General features: G+C 57.6%; 1 protein-coding gene across 2 annotated transcripts in view; it reads left to right on the top strand.

The window, feature by feature from the left end:
• sema3ab (sema domain, immunoglobulin domain (Ig), short basic domain, secreted, (semaphorin) 3Ab) overlaps positions 1-26,950 on the top strand; it is a 597,101-nt gene that overhangs the window by 551,314 nt on the left and 18,837 nt on the right. For both annotated transcript variants that reach the window (XM_072470939.1, XM_072470937.1), the window contains exon 16: positions 1,001-1,068. In XM_072470939.1, the coding sequence (XP_072327040.1) occupies positions 1,001-1,068 (68 nt within the window). The remainder of the gene's footprint in view (positions 1-1,000; positions 1,069-26,950) is intronic.

The raw sequence follows: 26,950 nt of genomic DNA, 5'->3' as shown, positions 1-26,950 counted from the left end.
GCCCTTGCCACCTTCAGTGCTTCCTCCAAGTGGTGTTCAACATGAGGAGTACTGATTCAGTAACTGAGGTGGGGTACAGTATGTGGTATTTAGCAGGAGGTACCTTTGCCCGTGTTTGACCTGATACTAAGAAACTTCACGGGATCCAGAGTCGATGTTGAGGACTCCCAGGGCTACACCCTCCTGACTGTATACCACTATACCACCCGCCACCTCTGCTGGGTCTGTCCTGCCGGTGAGACAGGACATACCCAGGGATGGTGATGGTGATCAAGGACATTATCGGTAAGGTATGATTCCATCACTCTGATTCGGTCAGACTGTTGTTTGACGAGTTTGTGAGGCGGCTCATCCAATTGTGGCACAAACCATAAGTAGTAAGGAGGATTTTGCAGGTTTGACAGAAGTGGGTTTGACTTTGTCATTTCCAATGCTAAGGTCGATGCTGAGTGATTTCATTCCTTATCAAATTTTCTGTCTTGGTTTATTACAACTGATCCTTTGGGTGGATCACGGTGATACTACACCACCAAATAGCCCTGTTGATTCATTCCTCAGAAACTTCAGGATCTCCCCAAATGTCTTTCTAGTTTTATACAAATAGAACAGTTAATGTAATGTATTCTACTGAACTTCAAACTCAAATTGAAGCACCTGCAGACAAACTCATTGTGATAGATGGGTTTAGCCAATACATTCCTATCTGAATCAATATTGTCCTAAATATAGAAGACTGACTTAATGCAGTGGTATGCATTGTCTGTACAGCATGCAAGAGACAATAATTTTAACTGTATACTCATACATGTGACAATAATAAATCAAATCAAATCAAAATGATTCCCCATTGTACTCAGTGGCCTGGAGTTCTCCAGACCTGTCTCTGATCTCAAAATATTTGCTTTCATAAAACCAGAACATTCATTTCAATGTGGACACAAAATCTAATCCATCAAAGGAAACAGGCATTTGAAACTCACACAGATATTTCTTATTTCAGACGCAGCAGAAGGCAGGATATAAGGAACGGTGACCCTCTTACCCAGTGTTCTGACCAACACCACAAAGGTAAGTTAACTGGGATTTAATTGCTTCAGGTTGAACAACCGTTCTGTATTTCTGACCAATTCTTCTACTCACCAGGGGTAGGCAGCAGCAGCCAGGCTCATGGCACCGATGCTGGCTCTGCTGCACAGAAGGACGGGAAAAAGACTGGCAGGGATATAGTCATCGAGGATTCAATTGTAAGGGGAGTAAACAGGCATTTCTGTGGTCGAAAACGAGACTCCCGAATGGTATGTTGTCTCCCGGGTGCACGGGTCAGGGATGTCTCAGATCGGCTGCAGGACAAACTGAAGGGGGAGGGTGAACAGCCAGTTGTCGTGGTGCATATAGGCACCAACAATATAGGTAAAAAACGGGATGAGGTCCTACAATCAGAATTTAGGGAGTTAGGAGATAAGTTAAAAAGTAGGACCTCAAAGGTAGTAATCTCAGGATTGCTACCAGTGCCACGAGACAGTCAGAGTAGAAATTCAAGAATAGTCAGAATGAATATGTGGCTTGAGAGATGGTGCAGGAGGGAGGGATTCAGATTTTTGGGACATTGGAACCGGTTCTGGGGGCGGTGGGACCATTACAAATCGGATGGTCTACACCTGGGCAGGACTGGAACCAATGTCCTAGGGGGTGCTTTTGCTAACATTGTTGGGGAGGTTTTAAACTAATGTAGCAGGGGAATGGGAACCAGATTAGGAAGTTATTGGTATTACTGAGACTTGGTTGAGGGAAGGGCAAGACTGGCAAAATATCCCAGGGCATAGATGCTTCAGGAGGGATAGAGAGGGAGGTAAAAGGGGTGGAGGAGTTGCATTACTGGTCAGAGATGATATCACAGCTGTGATTAAGGAGGGCACTATGGAGGATTCGAGCACTGAGGCAATATGGGTAGAGCTAAGGAATAAGAAGGTTGCAGTAACATTGTTGGGACTTTACTACAGGCCTCCCAAAAGCGAGCGTGAAGTAGAGGTACAAATATGTAGACAGATTATAGAAAAATGTAGGAGCAATAGGGTGGTCGTGATGGAAGATTTTAACTTCCCCAACATTGAATGGGACTCACGTAGTGTTGTAGGCGTAGATGGAGCAGAATTTGTAAAGAGCATCCAGGAGAGTTTTTTAGAGCAGTATGTAAATCGTCCAACTCGGGAAGGGGCCATACTGGACCTGGTATTGGGGAATGATCCCGGCCAGGTGGTTGAAGTTTCAGTCGGTGATTACTTTGGGAATAGCGATCCCAATTCCGTAAGTTTTAGAATACTCATGGACAAAGACGAGAGTGGTCCTAAAGGAAGAGTGCTAAATTGGGGAAAGGCCAAGGATAACAAAATTCGGCAGGAGCTCGGGAATCTGGATTGGGAGCAGCTGTTTCAGGGTAAATCCACATTGGAAATGTGGGAGTCTTTTAAGGAAAGGTCGATGAGAGTGCAGGACAGACATGTCCCTGTGAAAATGAGGGATAGAAATGGCAAGATTAGTGAACCATGGATGACGGGTGGAATTGTGAGACTAGCTAAGATGAAAAAGGAAGCATACATAAGATCTAGGCGACTTAAAACTGATGAAGCTTTGGAGGAATATCGGGAAAGTAGGACAAATCTCGAGGGCTAAAAGGGGTCATGAAATATCTTTGGCTGACAGGGTTAAGGAAAATCGCAAAGCCTTTTATTTGTATATAAGGAGCAAGAGGGTAACTAGAGAAAGGATTGGCCCACTCAAAGACAAAAGAGGGAATTTATGCGTGGAGTCAGAGGAAATGGGTGAGATTCTTAATGTCGGCATAAGGAAGGGGGAAGTTTTGGGTGTTCTAAAAGGCATTAAGGTGGACAAGTCCCCAGGTCCGGATGGGATCTATCCCAGGTTACTGAGAGAAGCGAGGGACGAAATAGCTGGGGCCTTAACAGATATCTTTGCAGCATCCTTGAGCACGGGTGAGTTCCGGAGGTCTGGAGAATTGCTAATGTCCATTTGTTTCAGAAGGGTAGCAGGGATAAACCAGGGAATTAATGACCTGTGAGCTTGACGTCAGTGGTAGGCAAACTGGTGGAGAAGATACTGAGGGATAGGATCTATTCACATTTGGAAGAAAATAGACTTATCAGTGATAGGCAGCATGGTTTTGTGCAGGGGAGGTCATCTCTTACAAACCTAATTGAATTCTTTGAGGAAGTGACAAAGTTAATTGATGAGGGAAGGGCTGTAGATGTCATGTACATGGACTTCAGTAAGGCGTTTGATAAAGTTTCCCATGGCAGGTTGATGGAAAAAGTGAAGTTGTATGGGGTTCAGGGTGTACTAGCTGCATGGATAAAGAACTGGCTGGGTAACAGGAGACAGAGACTAGTGGTGGAAAGGAGTTTCTCAAAATGGAGAAAGGTGACCAGTGGTGTTCCACAGGGATCCGTGCTCGGACCACTGTTGTTTGTGATATACATAAATGATCTGGACGAAGGTATAGGTGGTCTGATTAGCAAGTTTGCAGATGATACTAAGATTGGTGGAGTTGCAGATAACGAGGGGGACTGTCAGAGAATACAGCAAAATATAGATAGATTGGAGAGTTGGGCAGAGAAATGGCAGATGGAGTTCAAAGAACAAAGAACAAAGAACAAAGAAATGTACAGCACAGGAACAGGCCCTTCGGCCCTCCAAGCCCGTGCCGACCATGCTGCCCGACTAAACTACAATCTTCTACACTTCCTGGGTCCGTATCCTTCTATTCCCATCCTATTCATATATTTGTCAAGATGCCCCTTAAATGTCCCTATCGTCCCTGCTTCCACTACCTCCTCCGGTAGCGAGTTCCAGGCACCCACTACCCTCTGCGTAAAAAACTTGCCTCGTACATCTACTCTAAACCTTGCCCCTCTCACCTTAAACCTATGCCCCCTAGTAATTGACCCCTCTACCCTGGGGAAAAGCCTCTGACTATCCACTCTGTCTATGCCCCTCATAATTTTGTATACCTCTATCAGGTCGCCCCTCAACCTCCTTCGTTCCAGTGAGAACAAACCGAGTTTATTCAATCACTCCTCATAGCTAATGCCCTCCATACCAGGCAACATTCTGGTAAATCTCTTCTGCACCCTCTCTAAAGCCTCCACATCCTTCTGGTAGTGTGGCGACCAGAATTGAACACTATACTCCAAGTGTGGCCTAACTAAGGTTCTATACAGCTGCAACATGACTTGCCAATTCTTATACTCAATGCCCCGGCCAATGAAGGCAAGCATGCCGTATGCCTTCTTGACTACCTTCTCCACCTGTGTTGCCCCTTTCAATGACCTGTGGACCTGTACTCCTAGATCTCTTTGACTTTCAATACTCTTGAGGGTTCTACCATTCACTGTATATTCCCTACCTGCATTAGACCTTCCAAAATGCATTACCTCACATTTGTCCGGATTAAACTCCATCTGCCATCTCTCCGCCCAAGTCTCCAGACAATCTAAATCCTGCTGTATCCTCAGACAGTCCTCATCGCTATCCGCAATTCCACCAACCTTTGTGTCGTCTGCAAACTTACTAATCAGACCAGTTACATTTTCCTCCAAATCATTTATATTCAATCCAGGCAAATGCGAGGTGATGCATTTTGGAAGATCCAATTCAAGAGCGTACTATACGGTCAATGGAAGAGTCCTGCGGAAAATTGATGTACAGAGAGATCTGGGAGTTCAGGTCATTTGTACCCTGAAGGTGGCAACGCAGGTCGATAGAGTGGTCAAGAAGGCATACAGCATGCTTGCCTTCATCGGACGGGGTATTGAGTACAAGAGTCGGCAGGTCATGTTACAGTTGTATAGGACTTTGGTTAGGCCACATTTGGAATACTGCGTGCAGTTCTGGTCGCCGCATTACCAGAAGGATGTGGATGCTTTCGCGAGGGTGCAGAGGAGGTTCACCAGGATGTTGCCTGGTATGGAGGGTGCTAGCTATGAAGAAAGGTTGAGTAGATTAGGATTGTTGTCGTTGGAAAGACGGAGGTTGAGGGGGGACCTGATTGAGGTCTACAAAATTATGAGAGGTATGGACAGGGTGGATAGCAGCAAGCTTTTTCCAAGAGTAGGGGTGTCAATTACATGGGTCACGATTTCAAGGTGAGAGGGGGAAAGTTTAAGGGAGATGTGCATGGAAAGTTTTTTACGCAGAGGGTGGTGGGTGCCTGGAACGCTTTGCCAGCGGAGGTGGTAGAGGCGGGCACAATAGCATCATTTAAGATGCATCTCGAAAGATATATGAACGGACGGGGAACAGAGGGAAGTAGATCCTTGGAAAATAGGCGACAGGTTTAGATAAAGGATCTGGATTGGCGCAGGCTGGGAGGGCCGAAGGGCCTGTTCCTGTGCTGTAATCTTCTTTGTTCTTAAAATGAGAGTGGTTAATTTGACCCATTTGGATATATTGGTGGTACGTTCGACACTGGAGAATGCTGAGTGCCAGGTGGCAGAGGTTAAATGTGCATTAAAACCTAAAGATAGCCAAAAACGACAAACTGTGTCTCATCCATTCTTCAAAGGAATGCTGAGAAGATTCACAGGCTTCTCTTCTCTCCCTCCTCCTGATTCTCCTTCTTCTCAGCTGATTTTGGGAGCAGTAACTCTTGCCATTTGCTTTCTCTCAATAAACAAGATGATGTCAGTGGTGAACCTCCTTTCTCAGTGAAGCTGAGGAGAGAGAGCGGGTGATAGGCAATCACTCACACGAAACAGGGAAGAGTTGATGCTGCTCTCGATGAATCCCTGGGCAAGGAGAGTAAAATAAAAGTTGGAGATTAACAAAGATATTGGACGGGAATTCCTGTCCTGTCCCGCCAGCGGAATCTTCCTGCCCCGCCAACGGTGACCCCCCCCCCACTGTTGGTTCCTGATGGCGGATCCCACAAGGCGGGATCTGGCAGGTAAGTCGGCGGGGGCGGCTCTCGGGGAATCGACCCCAGGGGGGGCCCCCACGGTTGCCTGACCCATGATCATGCCAGAGATCTGCGGGCGGGCCTGTTCTGTGGGGTCACTTCTTCCTTCCGTGCCGGCCCCTGTCAGCTCCGCCATGGCCAGTGCGGGGAAGAGACCCCCCCGCGTATGTGCCAAAATAGGGCGGCTGGTCTGCGCATGCGCGGAATCACGCCGTCACTTCGCCGCCGGCTGAAGCGGCGCCAACCCCTCCGGCGTCCACCTCGCCCCCGAACGTGTGGAGAATTCCCCACTTTCGGGGGCTGTTGAGGCCGGAGTAGTTGGTGCCGGTTCTCCCGCTGGTTTGGGGTCTTAGTCCCCAGAAGGGAGAATCCCGCTAAAGAGCTCAGAGAGCTGAATTGTTCGTCCTGAGTTCGGACCCCGATGTCAGGAGAACTCCTCCGTGCTGCACCCTGGCTGTGTTGGAAGTAGGTCCCTGACGTGATGTTCAGTGATGGCCAATTATTGGCCAGAGAGTGCAGTCACCAGCCAAAGAAGGAAGGCAGGGAGATTTCTGAGGCTGGCTCACCAATAAGAGGTGGGAGTTGCGAATGTTTGTCGGAGGCTGCCCTGCAGCTGTGTCCATCAGGATGTGGCAAAATCCTCCCGGAGCGCTGCCCCCCCCCGCGACCACCACCACCACGATCTGGCCTTTCCGAAAATGGCTCGGTGGTTGGGGGGCGAGGTGGAACCATGCTGGCAAACCTGCAATGTCAGCCGGTGGTGTGGGATTCCATGCCAGCCCACCTCCAGTCCCTCCATCTGTGAAAGTCTGCTCCATCGTTCCAGGGTCCGGGATTGGCCGTTTTAGATCTGAGAGTTGTAAATGTTTGGAATCCTCTACCCCCGAGAGCTGTGGATCTTTAATCAATGGACACATTTGGAACAGAGATCGATAAATCTTTGGGTTTTGAAGGAGTCAGACGATATGGAGCCAGACGGGAAAGTGAAGTTAAGGTTGAGGATCAGCTATTCTCTTATTGAAGGAACAAGCTTGAGGTCAGAATGGCCACTGCTGCTCCTCTTACTTATGTTTACAATCTCAGGTTTGGAGTCACTGACACCAAGTGCAGTCCAATACTCCAGCCAAGTGCACACTCTCCATGTAAAAGCATATTGGTTGCCGCCACAGAAAGAGTCAAAACCATTCCTGTCCTCACTGATAGTCCCACCCCCTTGTCTTCCAATAACCCTTCAACTCAGAATCTCGGCTGTTTGTCTCCATTCCTGGTCAATGGCTGCTGAGAAGCCAGTCGCCTGGATGGCAGCCCAGCTGAATTCAGGCAGCTGAACACAGGTGAGGAAGATTGAGTTGTGACTTTAATGACTTTATAATTTGGTCAACATGAGAACTCTGCCCATTTCATAGTTAAACGTGATTTCAGAGTGGGGTTTTTTGAAATTTTCTTTTTAGAATTTCTATGAGCATAAACCAGACACAATGGGCTGGGTTCACTGCCTCCGCCCAGCATTGGGAAATCATTCAATCCCACTGGAAGACAATGGACTCCCGCCTGGGCCGCCACACTCCCCGGTGCTGGATCCCACCGCAACCGGGCCAGGAAATCCCAGCCAATGATAACCAAGGCAGCAGAACAAAAGCCTTCACTCCGTCTATTCAGGCTCCTGCTAATGTGATCAAGATCTGGGGCGGGATTCTCTGACTCCCCGCCGGGTCGGAGAATCGCCGGGGGCTGGCGTGAATCCCGCACCCGCCGGTTGCCGAATTCTCCGGCACCTGATATTCGGCGGGGGTGGGAATCGCGCCGCACTGGTTGGCGGCCCCCCCCCCCGGCGATTCTCCGGCCCGGATGGGCCAAAGTCCCGCTGCTGGAATGCCTGTCCCGCCGGCGAGAATCAAACCACCTCTCTTACCGGCGGGACAAGGCGGCGCGGGTGGGCTCCGGGGTCCTGGGGGGGGGGGCATGGGGCGATCTGGCCCCGGGGGGTGCCCCCACGGTGGCCTGGCCCGCGATCGGGGACCACCGATCCGCGGGCGGGCCTGTGCCGTGGGGGCACTCTTTTCCTTCCGCCTTCACCACGGTCTCCACCATGGCGGCATGCGCGGGGATGCCGTGAGCGGCCGCTAATGTTCCCGCGCATGCGCCGGACGGCAAAGTCAGTTTCGCGCCAGCTGGCGGGGCACCAAAGGCCTTTCCCGCCAGCTCGGCCCCTCAAGATGCGGAAGATTCCGCACCTTTGGGGCGGCGCGATGCCGGACTGATTCGCGCCGTTTTTGGCGCCGGTCGGCGGACATCGCGCCGGTTGCGGTGAATCCCGCCCCGGACATCTCACTATAACGTAGAATTGAGGTTTGTGCAGACATATCAAAACTTGTGGTGCACAAACTCTGACTAATTTGGCATGGCACGGTAGCACAGTGGTTAGCACTGTTGCTTCACAGCGCCAGGGTCCCAGGTTCGATTCCCTGCTGGGTCACTGTCTGTGCGGAGTCTGCACGTTCTCCCCGTGTCTGCGTGGGTTTCCTCCGGGTGCTCCGGTTTCCTCCCACAAGTCCCGAAAGACGTGCTGTTAGGTGAATTGGACATTCTGAATTCTCCCTCTGTGACCCGAACAGGCGCCGGAATGTGGCGACTAGGGGGTTTTCACAGTAACTTCATTGCAGTGTTAATGTCAGCCTACTTGTGACACTAACACTAATAAGATTGTTGCCAACAGATCCCTCAAAATAAACGTCAAAACTTGTCTAAATTATGTTTTTTGTAGAAATGGAAGGAGCTGAAATGTTCCTCCTGTCTCCATAAAGCAACCAGACCCCACTGCAACCTCCTTCACCCCCTCCCCAACCTCCCCCTCCCCCTCACCATCCTCCCCACCCCTCCCCCTCACCATCCTCCCCACCCCTCCCCATCAACCCCTCCTCCCCTCCTCCTCCCCCTCCCCATCCTCCCCTCCCCCTCCCCCTCCCAATCCTCCCCTCACCCTCCCCCTCCCCATCCTCCCCTCACCCTCCCCCTCCCCATCCTCCCCTCCTCCTCCCCCTCCCCATCCTCCCCTCCCCCTCCCCCTCCCCTCCCCCTCCCCATCCACCCCTGCCCATCCACCCCTCCCATCCTCCCAACCCTCTTCCGCCATCCACCCCTCCCCATACCCCTCCCCTACCTCTCCCCCTCCCCATCCACCACTCCCCATCGTACCCGCCCCATCCTCCCCTCCCCCTCCCCATCCTCCCCTCCCCCTCTCCCCATCCACCCCTCCCCATCCACCCCCCCTCCCCATCCAACCCTCCACATCCTCCTCCCCCTCCCCCTCCCCATTCACCCCTCCCCCTCCCCATCCACTCCTCCCTCTCCCCATCCACCCCTCCCCCACCTCCCCTCCCCCTCCCACCCCCCATCCAGCGCTCCCATCCACCCCTCCCCTCCCCTCCCCATCCAGCGCTCCCCATCCACCCCTCCCCTCCCATCTTCCCATCCTCCCATCCCCCTCCCCATCCTCCCCTCGCCATCCTCCCCTCCCGATCCTCCCCACCCCCTCCCCATCCTCCCCTCCCCCTCCCCAGCCACCCCTCCCCCTCCCCATCCACCCCTCCCCTTCCCAGCTCCCCATCCACCTCTACCCCCTCCCCCTCCCCATCCTCCCCTCCCCCCTCCCCATCTGCCTGCCCCCTCCCATCCTCCCACCCCCTCCCCCTCCCTATCCTCCCCTCCCCATCCTCCCGTCTCCCTGCCATACTCCCCTCCCCATTCCCCCGCCCCCCTCCCTCCTCCCATCCACCCGCCCCCCACACTCACCCCCTCCCCATCCTCTCCTCCCCCTCCCTATCATGCCCTCCCCCTCCCACCCCCCTCACCATCTTCCCCTCCCCCTCCTCCACCTCCCCATCCTCCCCTCCCCACCCCATCCTCCCCTCTCCCGTCCCCCATCCCCATCCTCCCCTCCCCACCCTCCCCTCTCCCGTCCCCATCCCCATTCTCCCCTCCCCATCCTCCCCTCCCCCCTCCCCATCCTCCCCCTCCCCATTCTCCCCTCCCCTCCCCATCCTCCCCTCCCCCTCCCCATCCTCCCCTCCCCCTCCCCATCCTCCCCTCCCCTCCCTATCCTCCCCCTCCCCTCCCCATCCTCCCCTCCCCATCCTCCCCTCCCCCTCCCACCCTCCCCTCCCCCTCCCCATCCTCCCCTCCCCCATCCTCCCCTCCCCCTCCCCATCCTCCCCTTCCCCCTCCCCATCCTCCCCTCCCCCTCCCCTCCCCATCCTCCCCTCCCCCATCCTCCCCTCCCCTCCCCATCCTCTCCTCCCCCTCCTCCCCTCCCCCATCCTCCCCTCCCCACCCTCCCGTTCCCCCTCCCCATCCTCCCCTCCCCCATCCTCCCCCTCCCCTCCCCTCCCCTTCCTCCCCTCCCCATCCTCCCCTCCCCCTCCCCATCCTCCCTCCCCCTCCCTATCCTCCCGTCTTCCCTCCCATCCTGATTCTCTCCTGATTTTGTGTTGTAATATCCTCATGTTAATTTATTCATCGATGCTGGGACCTTTGAGTGAAGAAACCAGCCTGATTTACATCCTCAACCTAATTGATTTATTTTCCCCTCATTCCCTCGACGATATGAAACCTTCTCCAATGTGAACAATCTGCTTGAACCAGTTTTATCATTGTCCTTCATCTTAAACACTTCTTGGAACATCTCAACTCTCCCTCTTCCATCGGATACAATCCCATTTAAACTGATCTTTTCCTCTAACTTTGCTTTCCGATCAGCGGGATCATTCCCGATGCTTGTGTCCCCGGCTGCTCATTAGTTTCTGACGACGAGAGCTGACCATGTGACACCAGGCAGGATGTTTTATACAATCTCAGTTAATTTATAGTCTATCCCTTTATTAAATCAAACTCGCAGCCCGTAAACATTGCGATTGGTTGAGGATTCTGGAAAATATTTACCTGAATCGATTGACCAAACTCACCAATGTTTTCTTTAAATTGAAATGAGATGAGTGTAAATGTGAAAAAGCAGTGTTGGTGAATGAATAAACTCCTCCCCCCTCGGTGTAAATCGTGTTGGTGATTTGATTCCGTTTTGATTCCTGAATACAGAGGTGATTGGGTTTTGGTGCAGTGGACTTTATGATTCTGCGATGTTATTGTTGATCCACAATACCATCTCCATCCACCATCCTGAACCAAAAACTCCATCCACGATGCCTGGGAGTATATTTACCTGTCCCGGTCTGTTAGCTGCATCATTGCAGAGTGTCAGAACTGGAAACTAGCAAATAACAGATTATCGACAGAAGTGAAGTTGAGTAACTGGGCGGGGGAATTGTTTTGGGGCAGAAATATTCTTCTGCTTGCTTCAATCTCATCCTGGAACTTGTTCACGCCGACAGACCAATAATTAATTTTCCTCACTGCATCTAGTTATTGATTTACTCCCACTGCAGCTAGTTATACTTCAGACTTGAATATGTCACCAACATCCAACAAACATTGCTGAGAAGGATCTCACAATATTTCTAAATAAGTCCTGAGAATTACTAGCTCATGCACAAAATTTCTTTACGGTTTGGTGCTTTCGGCAGGAAAAATGCAAAATGCATAAAACCTCGTCACCCGACAAGCGGTAAACTCCAAGACACATCCTGAAGCTGAATGTTTGGTACCACTGCCCTCTGGTGGAAAGGCCGAGACAGAGTTTTGTCATATTAACAACACACGCACTCTGGTAAACGTTTGAAACTTTTCCATTTATAAACTTAGCACATGCACTGAAGTATGTTTAAATGGCCGCACTGGTTCAGAATGTCGTAACTCCAGCAGTCAATGTTTGCACAATACACGTGTGTTCAGAAAGTTAAACATTTACAATATAAGACTTTAAATCATTTGTATGTAACATTACATACAGGCACAAATTCCCAAGAGGATGAAATCATGTTTGGAACATTAACAAAGAAACACTTGAATATTTTAACACAAGTTTTAACCTATTCAAATAACTGAATCAATTCCAACAATGCACAAGGGGATTGCATCTGAATGTGTTCACACACTGATATTGTAGAGTATGGATTTCACACCCAGCTTTCTGGTAACTCTTTCCAGCTGGTTTTTGTCGTGTTATGTACTCTGGGATAACACAGGCTGCAACTGGATGCAGCTTTAACCATAAGATACTCCAGACCTTGAAGTTAGTTCAATCAGGTTTATTGAACCAGTAGCACAGTTAGCACAGTTCTCTATGAGTTCGACTCTCTGCTAACCTAAGTGTGGTTACTCTGTCTGACTGAACCAGACTAGCTCTTAGCCACGTGCTGGAGGTGTGATACTGTACATACACCCTGACTCCCTCTGTAAATGTTCATCAGTGGAAAGAGGCGGAGTGTGAGTGCCTCGTGCCTTTTATAGTGAGATACCAGTCCTGAGTGTCCTGCCTGCTCTTTGGTCAAGTCCTGTTCTCTGTGTTCATTAGCTGCCTGTCTGTATATCATTATCTGCAAGTCTGCATATCATGACAGTTTTATCTTGTAGAAATCTGAGGCCTCATGTCTTCTAAAATGAGGCTTTGTTCAAGCATAAAGACTTTATACAGTGAGAGGTTCAGAATTAGGTTTCCGTTGTCAGGGATTTAACTGATGGATGATTTATTGGATGTCTATAAACGAAACCACAGACTTTCCCAAAGTTTCATTATCAGAATGAATGTATCTCCATTGACAATAACTTAAAGAATTGATCAATATATTGGGCTTAATGCTGCTCCTCTGCAGCTGTCAAGCAGAATGCTGAAAACAAATTTTTAGATATAACAGTATAGTTATGAAATGGAAATATAGTCATTCTCTGTTAAAGGTCCATCTGTATTCATGAAACCATCAAATAATATCCAGGACAGCAGCTGCTGTGTAGAGTGGATATAATCCACAGCAATTGGTGACATGGGGGTGATTCTGTGGCCACCTTGAGGCCGACACACATCCTGCTATGGATGTGAAACAGGTCAGCACATTGGAATCAGCATTTTAATTTGCTGAGTGTTTGAATCCGGATTCGCCCGGCTCCCGGAATTCTTCCTTCCTGCAAGCGCATTGCCAGGTCGACAGGAATCACTACTGCTCCCCGTCACTAGGGACCACGGCCGTCCGCTTGCGATGGGATTACCGGGTCCTGCCAAAGCGCATCCCTGGGAAATTCCAATGACAGCGGCCGGAGCTGGGAATCGCACCGCCAGCGATCATCACGCCGTCTCCAGCTCAGAAACACGGAACCGGGAATCCCACCGCCAGCGATCAGCGCGCCGTCTCCAGCTGGGAAACACGGAGATGGAGCCGGGAATCCCACCGCCAGCGATCAGCGCGCCGTCTCCAGCTGGGAAACACGGAGCCGGAGCCGGGAATCCCACCGCCAGCGATCAGCACGCCGTCTCCAGCTGGGAAACACGGAGCCGGGAATCCCACCGCCAGCGATCAGCGCGCCGTCTCCAGCTGGGAAACACGGAGCCGGGAATCCCATCGCCAGCGATCAGCACGCGGTCTCCAGCTGGGAAACACGGAGCCGGGAATCCCACCGCCAGCGATCAGCGCGCGGTCTCCAGCTGGGAAACACGGAGCCGGAGCCGGGAATTCCACCGCCAGCGATCAGCGCGCCGTCTCCAGCTGGGAAACACGGAGCCGGGAATCCCACCGCCAGCGATCAGCACGCGGTCTCCAGCTGGGAAACACGGAGCCGGGAATCCCACCGCCAGCGATCAGCGCGCGGTCTCCAGCTGGGAAACACGGAGCCGGAGCCGGGAATTCCACCGCCAGCGATCAGCGCGCCGTCTCCAGCTGGGAAACACGGAGCCGGGAATCCCACCGCCAGCGATCAGCGCGCCGTCTCCAGCTGGGAAACACGGAGCCGGGAATCCCACCGCCAGCGATCAGCGCGCCGTCTCCAGCTGGGAAACACGGAGCCGGGAATCCCACCGCCAGTGATCAGCGCGCCGTCTCCAGCTGGGAAACACGGAGCAGGAGCCGGGAATCCCACCGCCAGTGATCAGCGCGCCGTCTCCAGCTGGGAAACACGGAGCCGGGAATCCCACCGCCAGCGATCAGCGCGCCGTCTCCAGCTGGGAAACACGGAGCCGGAGCCGGGAATCCCACCGCCAGCGATCAGCGCGCCGTCTCCAGCTGGGAAACACGGAGCCGGGAATCCCACCGCCAGCGATCAGCGCGCCGTCACCAGCTGGGAAACACGGAGCCGGAGCCGGGAATCCCACCGCCAGCGATCAGCACGCTGTCTCCCGCTGGAAAACACGGAGCCGGAGCCGGGAATCCCACCGCCAGCGATCAGCGCGCTGTCTCCCGCTGGAAAACACGGAGCCGGGAATCCCACCGCCAGCGATCAGCACGCCGTCTCCAGCTGGGAAACACGGAGCCGGGAATCCCACCACCAGCGATCAGCGCGCCGTCTCCAGCTGGGAAACACGGAGCCGGGAATCCCACCGCCAGCGATCAGCGCGCCGTCTCCAGCTGGGAAACACGGAGCCGGGAATCCCACCGCCAGCGATCCGCGCGCCGTCACCAGCTGTGAAACACGGAGCCGGAGCCGGGAATCCCACCGCCAGCGATCAGCGCGCCGTCTCCAGCTGGGAAACACGGAGCCGGGAATCCCACCGCCAGCGATCAGCACGCCGTCTCCAGCTGGGAAACACGGAGCCGGGAATCCCACCGCCAGCGATCAGCGCGCCGTCTCCTGCTGGGAAACACGGAGCCTGGAATCCCACCGCCAGCGATCAGCGCGCCGTCTCCAGCTGGGAAACACGGAGCCGGGAATCCCACCGCCAGCGATCCGCGCGCCGTCACCAGCTGGGAAACACGGAGCCGGGAATCCCACCGCCAGCGATCAGCACGCTGTCTCCCGCTGGAAAACACGGAGCCGGGAATCCCTCCGCCAGCGATCAGCGCGCCGTCACCAGCTGGGGAACACGGAGCCGGGAATCCCACCGCCAGCGATCAGCGCGCCGTCTCCAGCTGGGAAACACGGAGCCGGGAATCCCTCCGCCAGCGATCAGCGCGCCGTCACCAGCTGGGGAACACGGAACCGGGAATCCCACCGCCAGCGATCAGCGCGCCGTCTCCAGCTGGGAAACACGGAGCCGGGAATTCCACCGCCAGCGATCAGCGCGCCGTCTCCAGCTGGGAAACACGGAGCCGGAGCCGGGAATCCCACCGCCAGCGATCAGCGCGCCGTCTCCAGCTGGGAAACACGGAGCCGGGAATCCCACCGCCAGCGATCAGCGCGCCGTCTCCAGCTGGGAAACACGGAGCCGGGAATCCCACCGCCAGCGATCAGCGCGCCGTCTCCAGCTGGGAAACACGGAGCCGGGAATCCCACCGCCAGCGATCAGCGCGCCGTCTCCAGCTGGGAAAGACGGAGCCGGGAATCCCACCGCCAGCGATCAGCGCGCCGTCTCCAGCTGGGAAAGACGGAGCCGGGAATCCCACCGCCAGCGATCAGCGCGCCGTCTCCAGCTGGGAAACACGGAGCCGGGAATCCCACCGCCAGCGATCAGCGCGCCGTCTCCAGCTGGGAAACACGGAGTCGGGAATCCCACCGCCAGCGATCAGCGCGCCGTCTCAAGCTGGGAAACACGGAGCCGGGAATCCCACCGCCAGCGATCAGCGCGCCGTCTCCAGCTGGGAAACACGGAGCCGGGAATCCCACCGCCAGCGATCAGCGCGTCGTCTCCAGCTGGGAAACACGGAGCCGGGAATCCCACCGCCAGCGATCAGCGCGCCGTCTCCAGCTGGGAAACACGGAGCCGGGAATCCCACCGCCAGCGATCAGCGCGCCGTCTCCAGCTGGGAAACATGGTGCCGGGAATCCCACCGCCAGCGATCAGCGCGCCGTCTCCAGCTGGGAAACACGGAGCCGGGAATCCCACCGCCAGCGATCAGCGCGCCGTCTCCAGCTGGGAAACACGGAGCCGGGAATCCCACCGCCAGCGATCAGCGCGCCGTCTCCAGCTGGGAAACATGGTGCCGGGAATCCCACCGCCAGCGATCAGCGCGCCGTCTCCAGCTGGGAAACACGGAGCCGGGAATCCCACCGCCAGCGATCAGCGCGCCGTCTCCAGCTGGGAAACACGGAGTCGGGAATCCCACCGCCAGCGATCAGCGCGCCGTCTCCAGCTGGGAAATACGGAGCCGGGAATCCCACCGCCAGCGATCAGCGCGCCGTCTCCAGCTGGGAAACACGGAGCCGGGAATCCCACCGCCAGCGATCAGCGCGCCGTCTCCAGCTGGGAAACACGGAGCCGGGAATCCCACCGCCAGCGATCAGCGCGCCGTCTCCAGCTGGGAAACACGGAGCCGGGAATCCCACCGCCAGCGATCAGCGCGCCGTCTCCAGCTGGGAAACACGGAGCCGGAGCCGGGAATCCCACCGCCAGCGATCAGCGCGCCGTCTCCAGCTGGGAAACACGGAGCCGGGAATCCCACCACCAGCGATCAGCGCGCCGTCTCCAGCTGGGAAACACGGAGCCGGAGCCGGGAATCCCTCCGCCAGCGATCAGCGCGCCGTCTCCAGCTGGGAAACACGGAGCCGGGAATCCCACCGCCAGCGATCAGCGCGCCGTCTCCAGCTGGGGAACACGGAGCCGGGAATCCCACCGCCAGCGATCAGCGCGCCGTCTCCAGCTGGGAAACATGGTGCCGGGAATCCCACCGCCAGCGATCAGCGCGCCGTCTCCACCTGGGAAACACGGAGCCGGAGCCGGGAATCCCACCGCCAGCGATCAGCACGCGGTCTCCAGCTGGGAAACACGGAGCCGGAGCCGGGAATCCCACCGCCAGCGATCAGCACGCGGTCTCCAGCTGGGAAACAGGGAGCCGGGAATCCCACCGCCAGCGATCAGCGCGCCGTCTCCAGCTGGGAAACACGGAGCCGGGAATCCCACCGCCAGCGATCAGCGCGCCGTCTCCAGCTGGGAAACACGGAGCCGGGAATCCCACCGCCAGCGATCAGCACGCGGTCTCCAGCTGGGAAACACGGAGCCGGGAATCCCACCGCCAGCGATCAGCGCGCCGTCTCCACCTGGGAATCACGGAGCCGGGAATCCCACCGCCAGCGATCAGCGCGCCGTCTCCAGCTGGGAAACACGGGGCTGGGAATCCCACCACCAGCGATCAGCGCGCCGTCTCCAGCTGGGAAACACGGAGCCGGAGCCGGGAATCCCACCGCCAGCGATCAGCGCGCCGTCTCCAGCTGGGAAATACGGAGCCGGGAATCCCACCGCCAGCGATCAGCGCGCCGTCTCCAGCTGGGAAACACGGAGCCGAGAATCCCACCGCCAGCGATCAGCGCGCCGTCTCCCGCTGGGAAACACGGAGCCGAGAATCCCACCGCCAGCGATCAGCGCGCCGTCTCCCGCTGGGAAACACGGAGCCGGGAATCCCACCGCCAGCGATCACCGCGCCGTCTCCAGCTGGGAAACACGGAGCCGGGAATCCCACCGCCAGCGATCAGCACGCCGTCACCAGCTGGGAAACACGGAGCCGGGAATCCCACCGCCAGCGATCAGCACGCGGTCTCCAGCTGGGAAACACGGAGCCGGGAATCCCACCGCCAGCGATCAGCACGCCGTCACCAGCTGGGAAACACGAAGCCGGGAATCCCACCGCCAGCGATCAGCGCGCCGTCTCCAGCTGGGAAACACGGAGCCGGGAATCCCACCGCCAGCGATCAGCACGCGGTCTCCAGCTGGGAAACACGGAGCCGGGAATCCCACCGCCAGCGATCAGCACGCCGTCACCAGCTGGGAAACACGGAGCCGGGAATCCCACCGCCAGCGATCAGCGCGCCGTCTCCAGCTGGGAAACACGGAGCCGGGAATCCCACCGCCAGCGATCAGCGCGCCGTCTCCAGCTGGGAAACACGGAGCCGAGAATCCCACCGCCAGCGATCAGCGCGCCGTCTCCCGCTGGGAAACACGGAGCCGGGAATCCCACCGCCAGCGATCAGCACGCGGTCTCCAGCTGGGAAACACGGAGCCGGGAATCCCACCGCCAGCGATCAGCACGCCGTCACCAGCTGGGAAACACGGAGCCGGGAATCCCACCGCCAGCGATCAGCGCGCCGTCTCCAGCTGGGAAACACGGAGCCGGGAATCCCACCGCCAGCGATCAGCACGCGGTCTCCAGCTGGGAAACACGGAGCCGGGAATCCCACCGCCAGCGATCAGCACGCCGTCACCAGCTGGGAAACACGGAGCCGGGAATCCCACCGCCAGCGATCAGCGCGCCGTCTCCAGCTGGGAAACACGGAGCCGGGAATCCCACCGCCAGCGATCAGCGCGCCGTCTCCAGCTGGGAAACACGGAGCCGAGAATCCCACCGCCAGCGATCAGCGCGCCGTCTCTCGCTGGGAAACACGGAGCCGGGAATCCCACCGCCAGCGATCAGCGCGCCGTCACCAGCTGGGAAACACGGAGCCGGGAATCCCACCGCCAGCGATCAGCGCGCCGTCTCCAGCTGGGAAACACGGAGCCGGGAATCCCACCACCAGCGATCAGCGCGCCGTCTCCAGCTGGGAAACACGGAGTCGGAGCCGGGAATCCCACCGCCAGCGATCAGCGCGCCGTCTCCAGCTGGGAAACACGGAGCCGGAGCCGGGAATCCCACCGCCAGCGATCACCGCGCCGTCTCCAGCTGGGAAACACGGAACCGGGAATCCCACCGCCAGCGATCAGCGCGCCGTCTCCAGCTGGGAAACACGGAGCCGGGAATCCCACCGCCAGCGATCAGCGCGCCGTCTCCAGCTGGGAAACACGGAGCCGGGAATCCCTCCGCCAGCGATCAGCACGCTGTCTCCAGCTGGGAAACACGGAGCCGGAGCCGGGAATCCCACCGCCAGCGATCAGCGCGCTGTCTCCAGCTGGGAAACACGGAGCCGGGAATCCCACCGCCAGCGATCAGCGCGCTGTCTCCAGCTGGGAAACACGGAGCCGGGAATTCCACCGCCAGCGATCAGCGCGCCGTCTCCAGCTGGGAAACACGGAGCCGGGAATCCCACCGCCAGCGATCAGCGCGCCGTCTCCAGCTGGGAAACACGGAGCCGGGAATCCCACCGCCAGCGATCAGCGCGTCGTCTCCAGCTGGGAAACACGGAGCCGGGAATCCCACCGCCAGCGATCAGCACGCGGTCTCCAGCTGGGAAACACGGAGCCGGGAATCCCACCGCCAGCGATCAGCGCGCGGTCTCCAGCTGGGAAACACGGAGCCGGAGCCGGGAATCCCACCACCAGCGATCAGCGCGCCGTCTCCAGCTGGGAAACACGGAGCCGGGAATCCCACCGCCAGCGATCAGCGCGCCGTCACCAGATTGGAAACACGGAGCCGGGAATCCCACCGCCAGCGATCAGCGCGCCGTCTCCAGCTGGGAAACACGGAGCCGGGAATCCCACCGCCAGCGATCAGCGCACTGTCTCCAGCTGGGAAACACGGAGCCGGAGCCGGGAATCCCACCGCCAGCGATCAGCGCGCCGTCTCCAGCTGGGAAACACGGAGCCGAGAATCCCACCGCCAGCGATCAGCGCGCCGTCTCCCGCTGGGAAACACGGAGCCGAGAATCCCACCGCCAGCGATCAGCTCGCCGTCTCCAGCTGGGAAACACGGAGCCGGGAATCCCACCGCCAGCGATCAGCGCGCCGTCTCCAGCTGGGAAACACGGAGCCGGAGCCGGGAATCCCACCGCCAGCGATCAGCGCGCCGTCTCCAGCTGGGAAACACGGAGCCGGAGCCGGGAATCCCACCGCCAGCGATCACCGCGCCGTCTCCAGCTGGGAAACACGGAGCCGGGAATCCCACCGCCAGCGATCAGCGCGCCGTCTCCAGCTGGGAAACACGGAGCCGGAGCCGGGAATCCCACCGCCAGCGATCAGCGCGCCGTCTCCAGCTGGGAAACACGGAGCCGGAGCCGGGAATCCCACCGCCAGCGATCACCGCGCCGTCTCCAGCTGGGAAACACGGAGCCGGGAATCCCACCGCCAGCGATCACCGCGCCGTCTCCAGCTGGGAAACACGGAGCCGGGAATCCCACCGCCAGCGATCAGCACGCCGTCTCCAGCTGGGAAAAACGGAGCCGGGAATCCCTCCGCCAGCGATCAGCGCGCCGTCTCCAGCTGGGAATCACGGAGCCGGGAATCCCACCGCCAGTGATCAGCGCGCCGTCTCCAGCTGGGAAACACGGAGCCGGAGCCGGGAATCCCACCACCAGCGATCAGCACGCCGTCTCCAGCAGGGAATCACGGAGCCGGAGCCGGGAATCCCACCGCCAGCGATCAGCGCGCCGTCTCCAGCTGGGAAACACGGAGCCGGGAATCCCACCGCCAGCGATCAGCGCGCCGTCTCCAGCTGGGAAACACGGAGCCGGAGCCGGAAATCCCACCGCCAGCGATCAGCGCGCCGTCTCCAGCTGGAAAACACGGAGCAGGAGCCGGGAATCCCACCGCCAGCGATCAGCGCGCCGTCTCCAGCTGAAAAACACGGAGCCGGGAATCCCACCGCCAGCGATCAGCGCGCCGTCTCCAGCTGGGAAACACGGAGCCGGGAATCCCACCGCCAGCGATCAGCGCGCCGTCTCCCGCTGGGAAACACGGAGCCTGGAATTCCACCGCCAGCGATCAGCGCGCCGTCTCCCGCTGGGAAACACGGAGCCGGGAATCCCACCGCCAGCGATCATCACGCGGTCTCCAGCTGGGAAACACGGAGCCGGGAATCCCACCACCAGCGATCAGCACGCGGTCTCCAGCTGGGAAACACGGAGCCGGGAATCCCACCGCCAGCGATCAGCGCGCCGTCTCCCGCTGGGAAACACGGAGCCTGGAATCCCACCACCAGCGATCAGCGCGCCGTCTCCAGCTGGGAAATACGGAGCCGGGAATCCCACCGCCAGCGATCAGCGCGCCGTCTCCAGCTGGGAAACACGGAGCCGGGAATCCCACCACTAGCGATCAGCGCGCCGTCTCCAGCTGGGAAACACGGAGCCGGAGCCGGGAATCCCACCGCCAGCGATCAGCGCGCCGTCTCCAGCTGGGAAACACGGAGCAGGAGCCGGGAATCCCACCGCCAGCGATCAGCGCGCCGTCTCCCGCTGGGAAACACGGAGCCTGGAATCCCACCGCCAGCGATCAGCGCGCCGTCTCCAGCTGGGAAACACGGAGCCGGGAATCCCACCGCCAGCGATCAGCGCGCCGTCACCAGCTGGGAAACACGGAGCCGGGAATCCCACCGCCAGCGATCAGCGCGCCGTCTCCAGCTGGGAAACACGGAGCCGGGAATCCCACCGCCAGCGATCAGCACGCGGTCTCCAACTGAGAAACACGGAGCCGGGAATCCCACCGCCAGCGATCAGCGCGCTGTCTCCAGCTGGGAAACACGGAGCCGGAGCCGGGAATCCCACCGCCAGCGATCAGCGCGCCGTCTCCAGCTGGGAAACACGGAGCCGGAGCCGGGAATCCCACCGCCAGCGATCAGCACGCGGTCTCCAACTGGGAAACACGGAGCCGGGAATCCCACCGCCAGCGATCAGCGCGCCGTCTCCAGCTGGGAAACACGGAGCCGGGAATCCCACCGCCAGCGATCAGCGCGCCGTCTCCAGCTGGGAAACACGGAGCCGGGAATCCCACCGCCAGCGATCAGCGCGCCGTCTCCAGCTGGGAAACTCGGAGCCGGGAATCCCACCGCCAGCGATCAGCGCACCGTCTCCAGCTGGGAAACACGGAGCCGGGAATCCCACCGCCAGCGATCAGCGCGCCGTCTCCAGCTGGGAAACACGTAGCCGGAGCCGGGAATCCCACCGCCAGCGATCAGCGCGCCGTCTCCAGCTGGGAAACACGGAGCCGGAGCCGGGAATCCCACCGCCTGCGATCAGCGCGCCGTCTCCAGCTGGGAAACACGGAGCTGGGAATCCCACCGCCAGCGATCAGCGCGCCGTCTCCAACTGGGAAACACGGAGCCGGGAATCCCACCGCCAGCGATCAGCGCGCCGTCTCCAACTGGGAAACACGGAGCCGGGAATCCCACCGCCAGCGATCAGCGCGCCGTCTCCAACTGGGAAACACGGAGCCGGAGCCGGGAATCCCACCGCCAGCGATCAGCACGCCGTCTCCAGCTGGGAAACACGGAGCCGGGAATCCCACCGCCAGCGATCAGCACGCCGTCTCCCGCTGGGAAACACGGAGCCGGGAATCCCACCGCCAGCGATCAGCGCGCCGTCTCCAGCTGGGAAACACGGAGCCGGAGCCGGGAATCCCACCACCAGCGATCAGCGCGCCGTCTCCAGCTGGGAAACACGGAGCCGGGAATCCCACCGCCAGCGATCAGCTCGCCGTCTCCAGCTGGGAAACACGGAGCCGGAGCCGGGAATCCCACCGCCAGCGATCAGCGCGCCGTCACCAGCTGGGAAACACGGAGCCGGAGCCGGGAATCCCACCGCCAGCGATCAGCGCGCCGTCTCCAGCTGGGAAACACGGAGTCGGGAATCCCACCGCCAGCGATCAGCACGCGGTCTCCAGCTGGGAAACACGGAGCCGGAGCCGGGAATCCCACCGCCAGCGATCAGCGCGCCGTCTCCAGCTGGGAAACACGGAGCCGGGAATCCCACCGCCAGCGATCAGCGCGCCGTCTCCAGCTGGGAAACACGGAGCCGGGAATCCCACCGCCAGCGATCAGCGCGCCGTCTCCAGCTGGGAAACACGGAGCCGGGAATCCCACCGCCAGCGATCAGCGCGCCGTCTCCAGCTGGGAAACTCGGAGCCGGGAATCCCACCGCCAGCGATCAGCGCACCGTCTCCAGCTGGGAAACACGGAGCCGGGAATCCCACCGCCAGCGATCAGCGCGCCGTCTCCAGCTGGGAAACACGTAGCCGGAGCCGGGAATCCCACCGCCAGCGATCAGCGCGCCGTCTCCAGCTGGGAAACACGGAGCCGGAGCCGGGAATCCCACCGCCAGCGATCAGCGCGCCGTCTCCAGCTGGGAAACACGGAGCCGGAGCTGGGAATCCCACCGCCAGCGATCAGCGCGCCGTCTCCAGCTGGGAAACACGGAGCCGGAGCCGGGAATCCCACCGCCAGCGATCAGCGCGCCGTCTCCAGCTGGGAAACACGGAGCCGGGAATCCCACCGCCAGCGATCAGCACGCCGCCTCCAGCTGGGAAACACGGAGCCGGAACCGGGAATCCCACCGCCAGCGATCAGCACGCCGTCTCCAGCTGGGAAACACGGAGCCGGAGCCGGGAATCCCACCGCCAGCGATCAGCGCGCCGTCTCCAGCTGGGAAACACGGAGCCGGGAATCCCACCGCCAGCGATCAGCACGCGGTCTCCAGCTGGGAAACACGGAGCCGGGAATCCCACCGCCAGCGATCAGCGCGTCGTCTCCAGCTGGGAAACACGGAGCTGGGAATCCCACCGCCAGCGATCAGCGCGCCGTCTCCCGCTGGGAAACATGGTGCCGGGAATCCCACCGCCAGCGATCAGCGCGCCGTCTCCAGCTGGGAAACACGGAGCTGGAAATCCCACCACCAGCGATCAGCGCGCCGTCTCCAGCTGGGAAACACGGAGCCGGGAATCCCACCGCCAGCGATCAGCGCGCCGTCTCCAGCTGGGAAACACGGAGCCGGAGCCGGGAATCCCACCGCCAGCGATCAGCGCGCCGTCTCCAGCTGGGAAACACGGAGCCGGAGCCAGGAATCCCACCGCCAGCGATCAGCTCGCCGTCTCCAGCTGGGAAACACGGAGCCGGGAATTCCACCGCCAGCGATCAGCGCGCGGTCTCCAGCTGGGAAACACGGAGCCGGAGCCGGGAATCCCACCGCCAGCGATCAGCTCGCCGTCTCCAGCTGGGAAACACGGAGCCGGGAATTCCACCGCCAGCGATCAGCGCGCGGTCTCCAGCTGGGAAACACGGAGCCGGGAATCCCACCGCCAGCGATCAGCGCGCCGTCTCCAGCTGGGAAACACGGAGCCGGGAATTCCACCGCCAGCGATCAGCGCGCGGTCTCCAGCTGGGAAACACGGAGCCGGGAATCCCACCGCCAGCGATCAGCGCGCGGTCTCCAGCTGGGAAACACGAGCCGGGAATCCCACCGCCAGCGATCAGCGCGCCGTCTCCAGCTGGGAAACACGGAGCCAGAGCCGGGAATCCCACCGCCAGCGATCAGCGCGCCGTCTCCAGCTGGGAAACACGGAGCCGGGAATTCCACCGCCAGCGATCAGCGCGCCGTCTCCAGCTGGGAAACACGGAGCCGGGAATTCCACCGCCAGCGATCAGCGCGCCGTCTCCACCTGGGAAACACGGAGCCGGGAATCCCACCGCCAGCGATCAGCGCGCCGTCTCCAGCTGGGAAACACGGAGCCGGGAATCCCACCGCCAGCGATCAGCGCGCCGTCTCCAGCTGGGAAACACGGAGCGGGAGCCGGGAATCCCACCGCCAGCGATCAGCGCGCCGTCTCCAGCTGGGAAACACGGAGCCGGGAATCCCACCGCCAGCGATCAGCGCGCCGTCTCCAGCTGGGGAACACGGAGCCGGGAATCCCACCGCCAGCGATCCGCGCGCCGTCTCCAGCTGGGAAACACGGAGCCCGGAATCCCACCACCAGCGATCAGCACGCCGTCTCCAGCTGGGAAACACGAGCCGGGAATCCCACCGCCAGCGATCCGCGCGCCGTCTCCAGATGGGAAACACGGAGCCGTAGTCGGGAATCTCACCACTGATGTGATTACAACACCGGGGGGCTCCGAGGACATTGGCGTCCCCGAATTGTCAGCGACATGACCGGCATCCAGGTTGCACCAACCTGGCTCAGTCAGGGGTTGAATGTTTAGGATGCAACAACATTTAGTTATCCAGAAAAACCCCGAGAAAAGTCCGACATCAAATTATTAAGAATCTTAGAGGTTTTACAACACCTTGGGCTAGTTTTCAGTTAATTCCAGCCTCACTCATCCCGGACTCACAACACAAGTTAATTAACCAAAGCTCCCTGTAAAAATTCCCAAAGTCTTTGGCCGTTTGCTGCCCTATAATTTTAGTCACCAGGTTTGTAAGTTTAAACACAATTACTGTTTATTTATAGCAGGAATAAAGATGAAATATGTAATAATTCAGCTGGATAATGAGCAAGCTAACCCACTACTGCTCCCCTTTAACTGTCCCACCCTTTACCCACACATTGAAGGCAAACAAACACAGAGGGGGGGGGCGGGGAAGGGGTAAAAATAATAAGGATTAAAGTCAGAATTTAAGATTCTTTGCTACAGATGATGAGTTTTTTGCAGCATGGCCGAGCCTAACGGCTGTTGATCAAAGTATCTGGTTTACAGATGGTCTCCTTGGCAGAATCATTATTCCGTGTGGTACTTCCAGGCAGCAGGCTTTCGGCAGGTGAGACACTTTCGTTTTTATTAAACTGGACCTTTAATCTTGCTGGTTATGAGTCACCTGATGAGTAGTGACATCAGCAGTGAGAGTTTGCGCGGGATTTGCAATTCTCCACCGACTGTATGAACAAAGCTCTGAATAAAACCTCTCACCCTGTTTGAAATAATACAGAGTGTGGACATCCCCAACCATTTTCTCTTTGTGACAACAAAGAAATATAACAGAAAAATAATATAGTTGCATCAGAAGTAATCTCGAGAAGGTTCTCATGACGAATTCTGGGATGAGGGGCTTATCTTATAAATAAAGTTTGTACGGGCTGAGCCAATACCCATTGAAGTTCAGAAGATTGAGAGGTGATCTTGTTGAAATATAAGATGCTGAGGGGATTTGACCGGGTGGATATTTCCCCTTGTGGGTGAGACCAGCACTGGGGACACAGTTTAATATAAAAGGTCTGCCATTTCAGTTGGAGATAAGGGGCTATTATTTATCTCGGAAGGTATTCAGAATATGAGGTTGTCTTTGCCAGAAGGCAGTGGCGGCTGGCTCACTGAATTTATTCAAGGTTGAGTTATAAGAACATAAGAACATAAGAACTAGGAGCAGGAGTAGGCCATCTGGCCCCTCGAGCCTGCTCCGCCATTCAATGAGATCATATCTGATCTTTTGTGGACTCAGCTCCACTTTCCGGCCTGAACACCATAACCCTTAATCCCTTTATTCTTCAAAAAACTATCTATCTTTATCAAAAAAACATTTAATGAAGGAGCCTCTACTGCTTCACTGGGCAAGGAATTCCATAGATTCAAAACCCTTTGGGTGAAGAAGTTCCTCCTAAACTCAGTCCTAAATCTACTTCCCCTTATTTTGAGGCTATGCCCCCTAGTTCTGTTTTCACCCGCCAGTGGAAACAACCTGCCCGCATCTATCCTATTTATTCCCTTCATAATCTTATATGTTTCTATAAGATCCCCCCTCATCCTTCTAAATTCCAACGAGTACAGTCCCAGTCTACTCAACCTCTCCTCGTAATCCAACCCCTTCAGCTCTGGGATTAACCTAGTGAATCTCCTCTGCACACCCTCCAGTGCCAGTACGTCCTTTCTCAAGTAAGGAGACCAAAACTGAACACAATACTCCAGGTGTGGCCTCACTAACACCTTATACAATTGCAGCATAACCTCCCTAGTCTTAAACTCCATCCCTCTAGCAATGAAGGACAAAATTCCATTTGCCTTCTTAATCACCTGTTGCACCTGAAAACCAACTTTCTGCGACTCATGCACTAGCGCACCCAGATCTCTCTGCACAGCAGCATGTTTTAATTTTTTATCATTTAAATAATAATCCCTTTTGCTGTTATTCCTACCAAAATGGATAACCTCACATTTGTCAACATTGTATTCCATCTGCCAGACCCTAGCCCATTCACTTAGCCTGTCCAAATCCCTCTGCAGACTTCCAGTATCCTCTGCACTTTTTGCTTTACCACTTATCCTAGTGTCGTCTGCAAACTTGGACACATTGCCCTTGGTCCCCAACTCCAAATCATCTATGTAA

This window comes from Scyliorhinus torazame, chromosome 13 (genome assembly GCF_047496885.1).
Source record: "Scyliorhinus torazame isolate Kashiwa2021f chromosome 13, sScyTor2.1, whole genome shotgun sequence".
Classification (NCBI taxonomy): Eukaryota; Metazoa; Chordata; class Chondrichthyes; order Carcharhiniformes; family Scyliorhinidae; genus Scyliorhinus; species Scyliorhinus torazame.
This window is presented reverse-complemented; position numbering and strand designations above follow the sequence as displayed.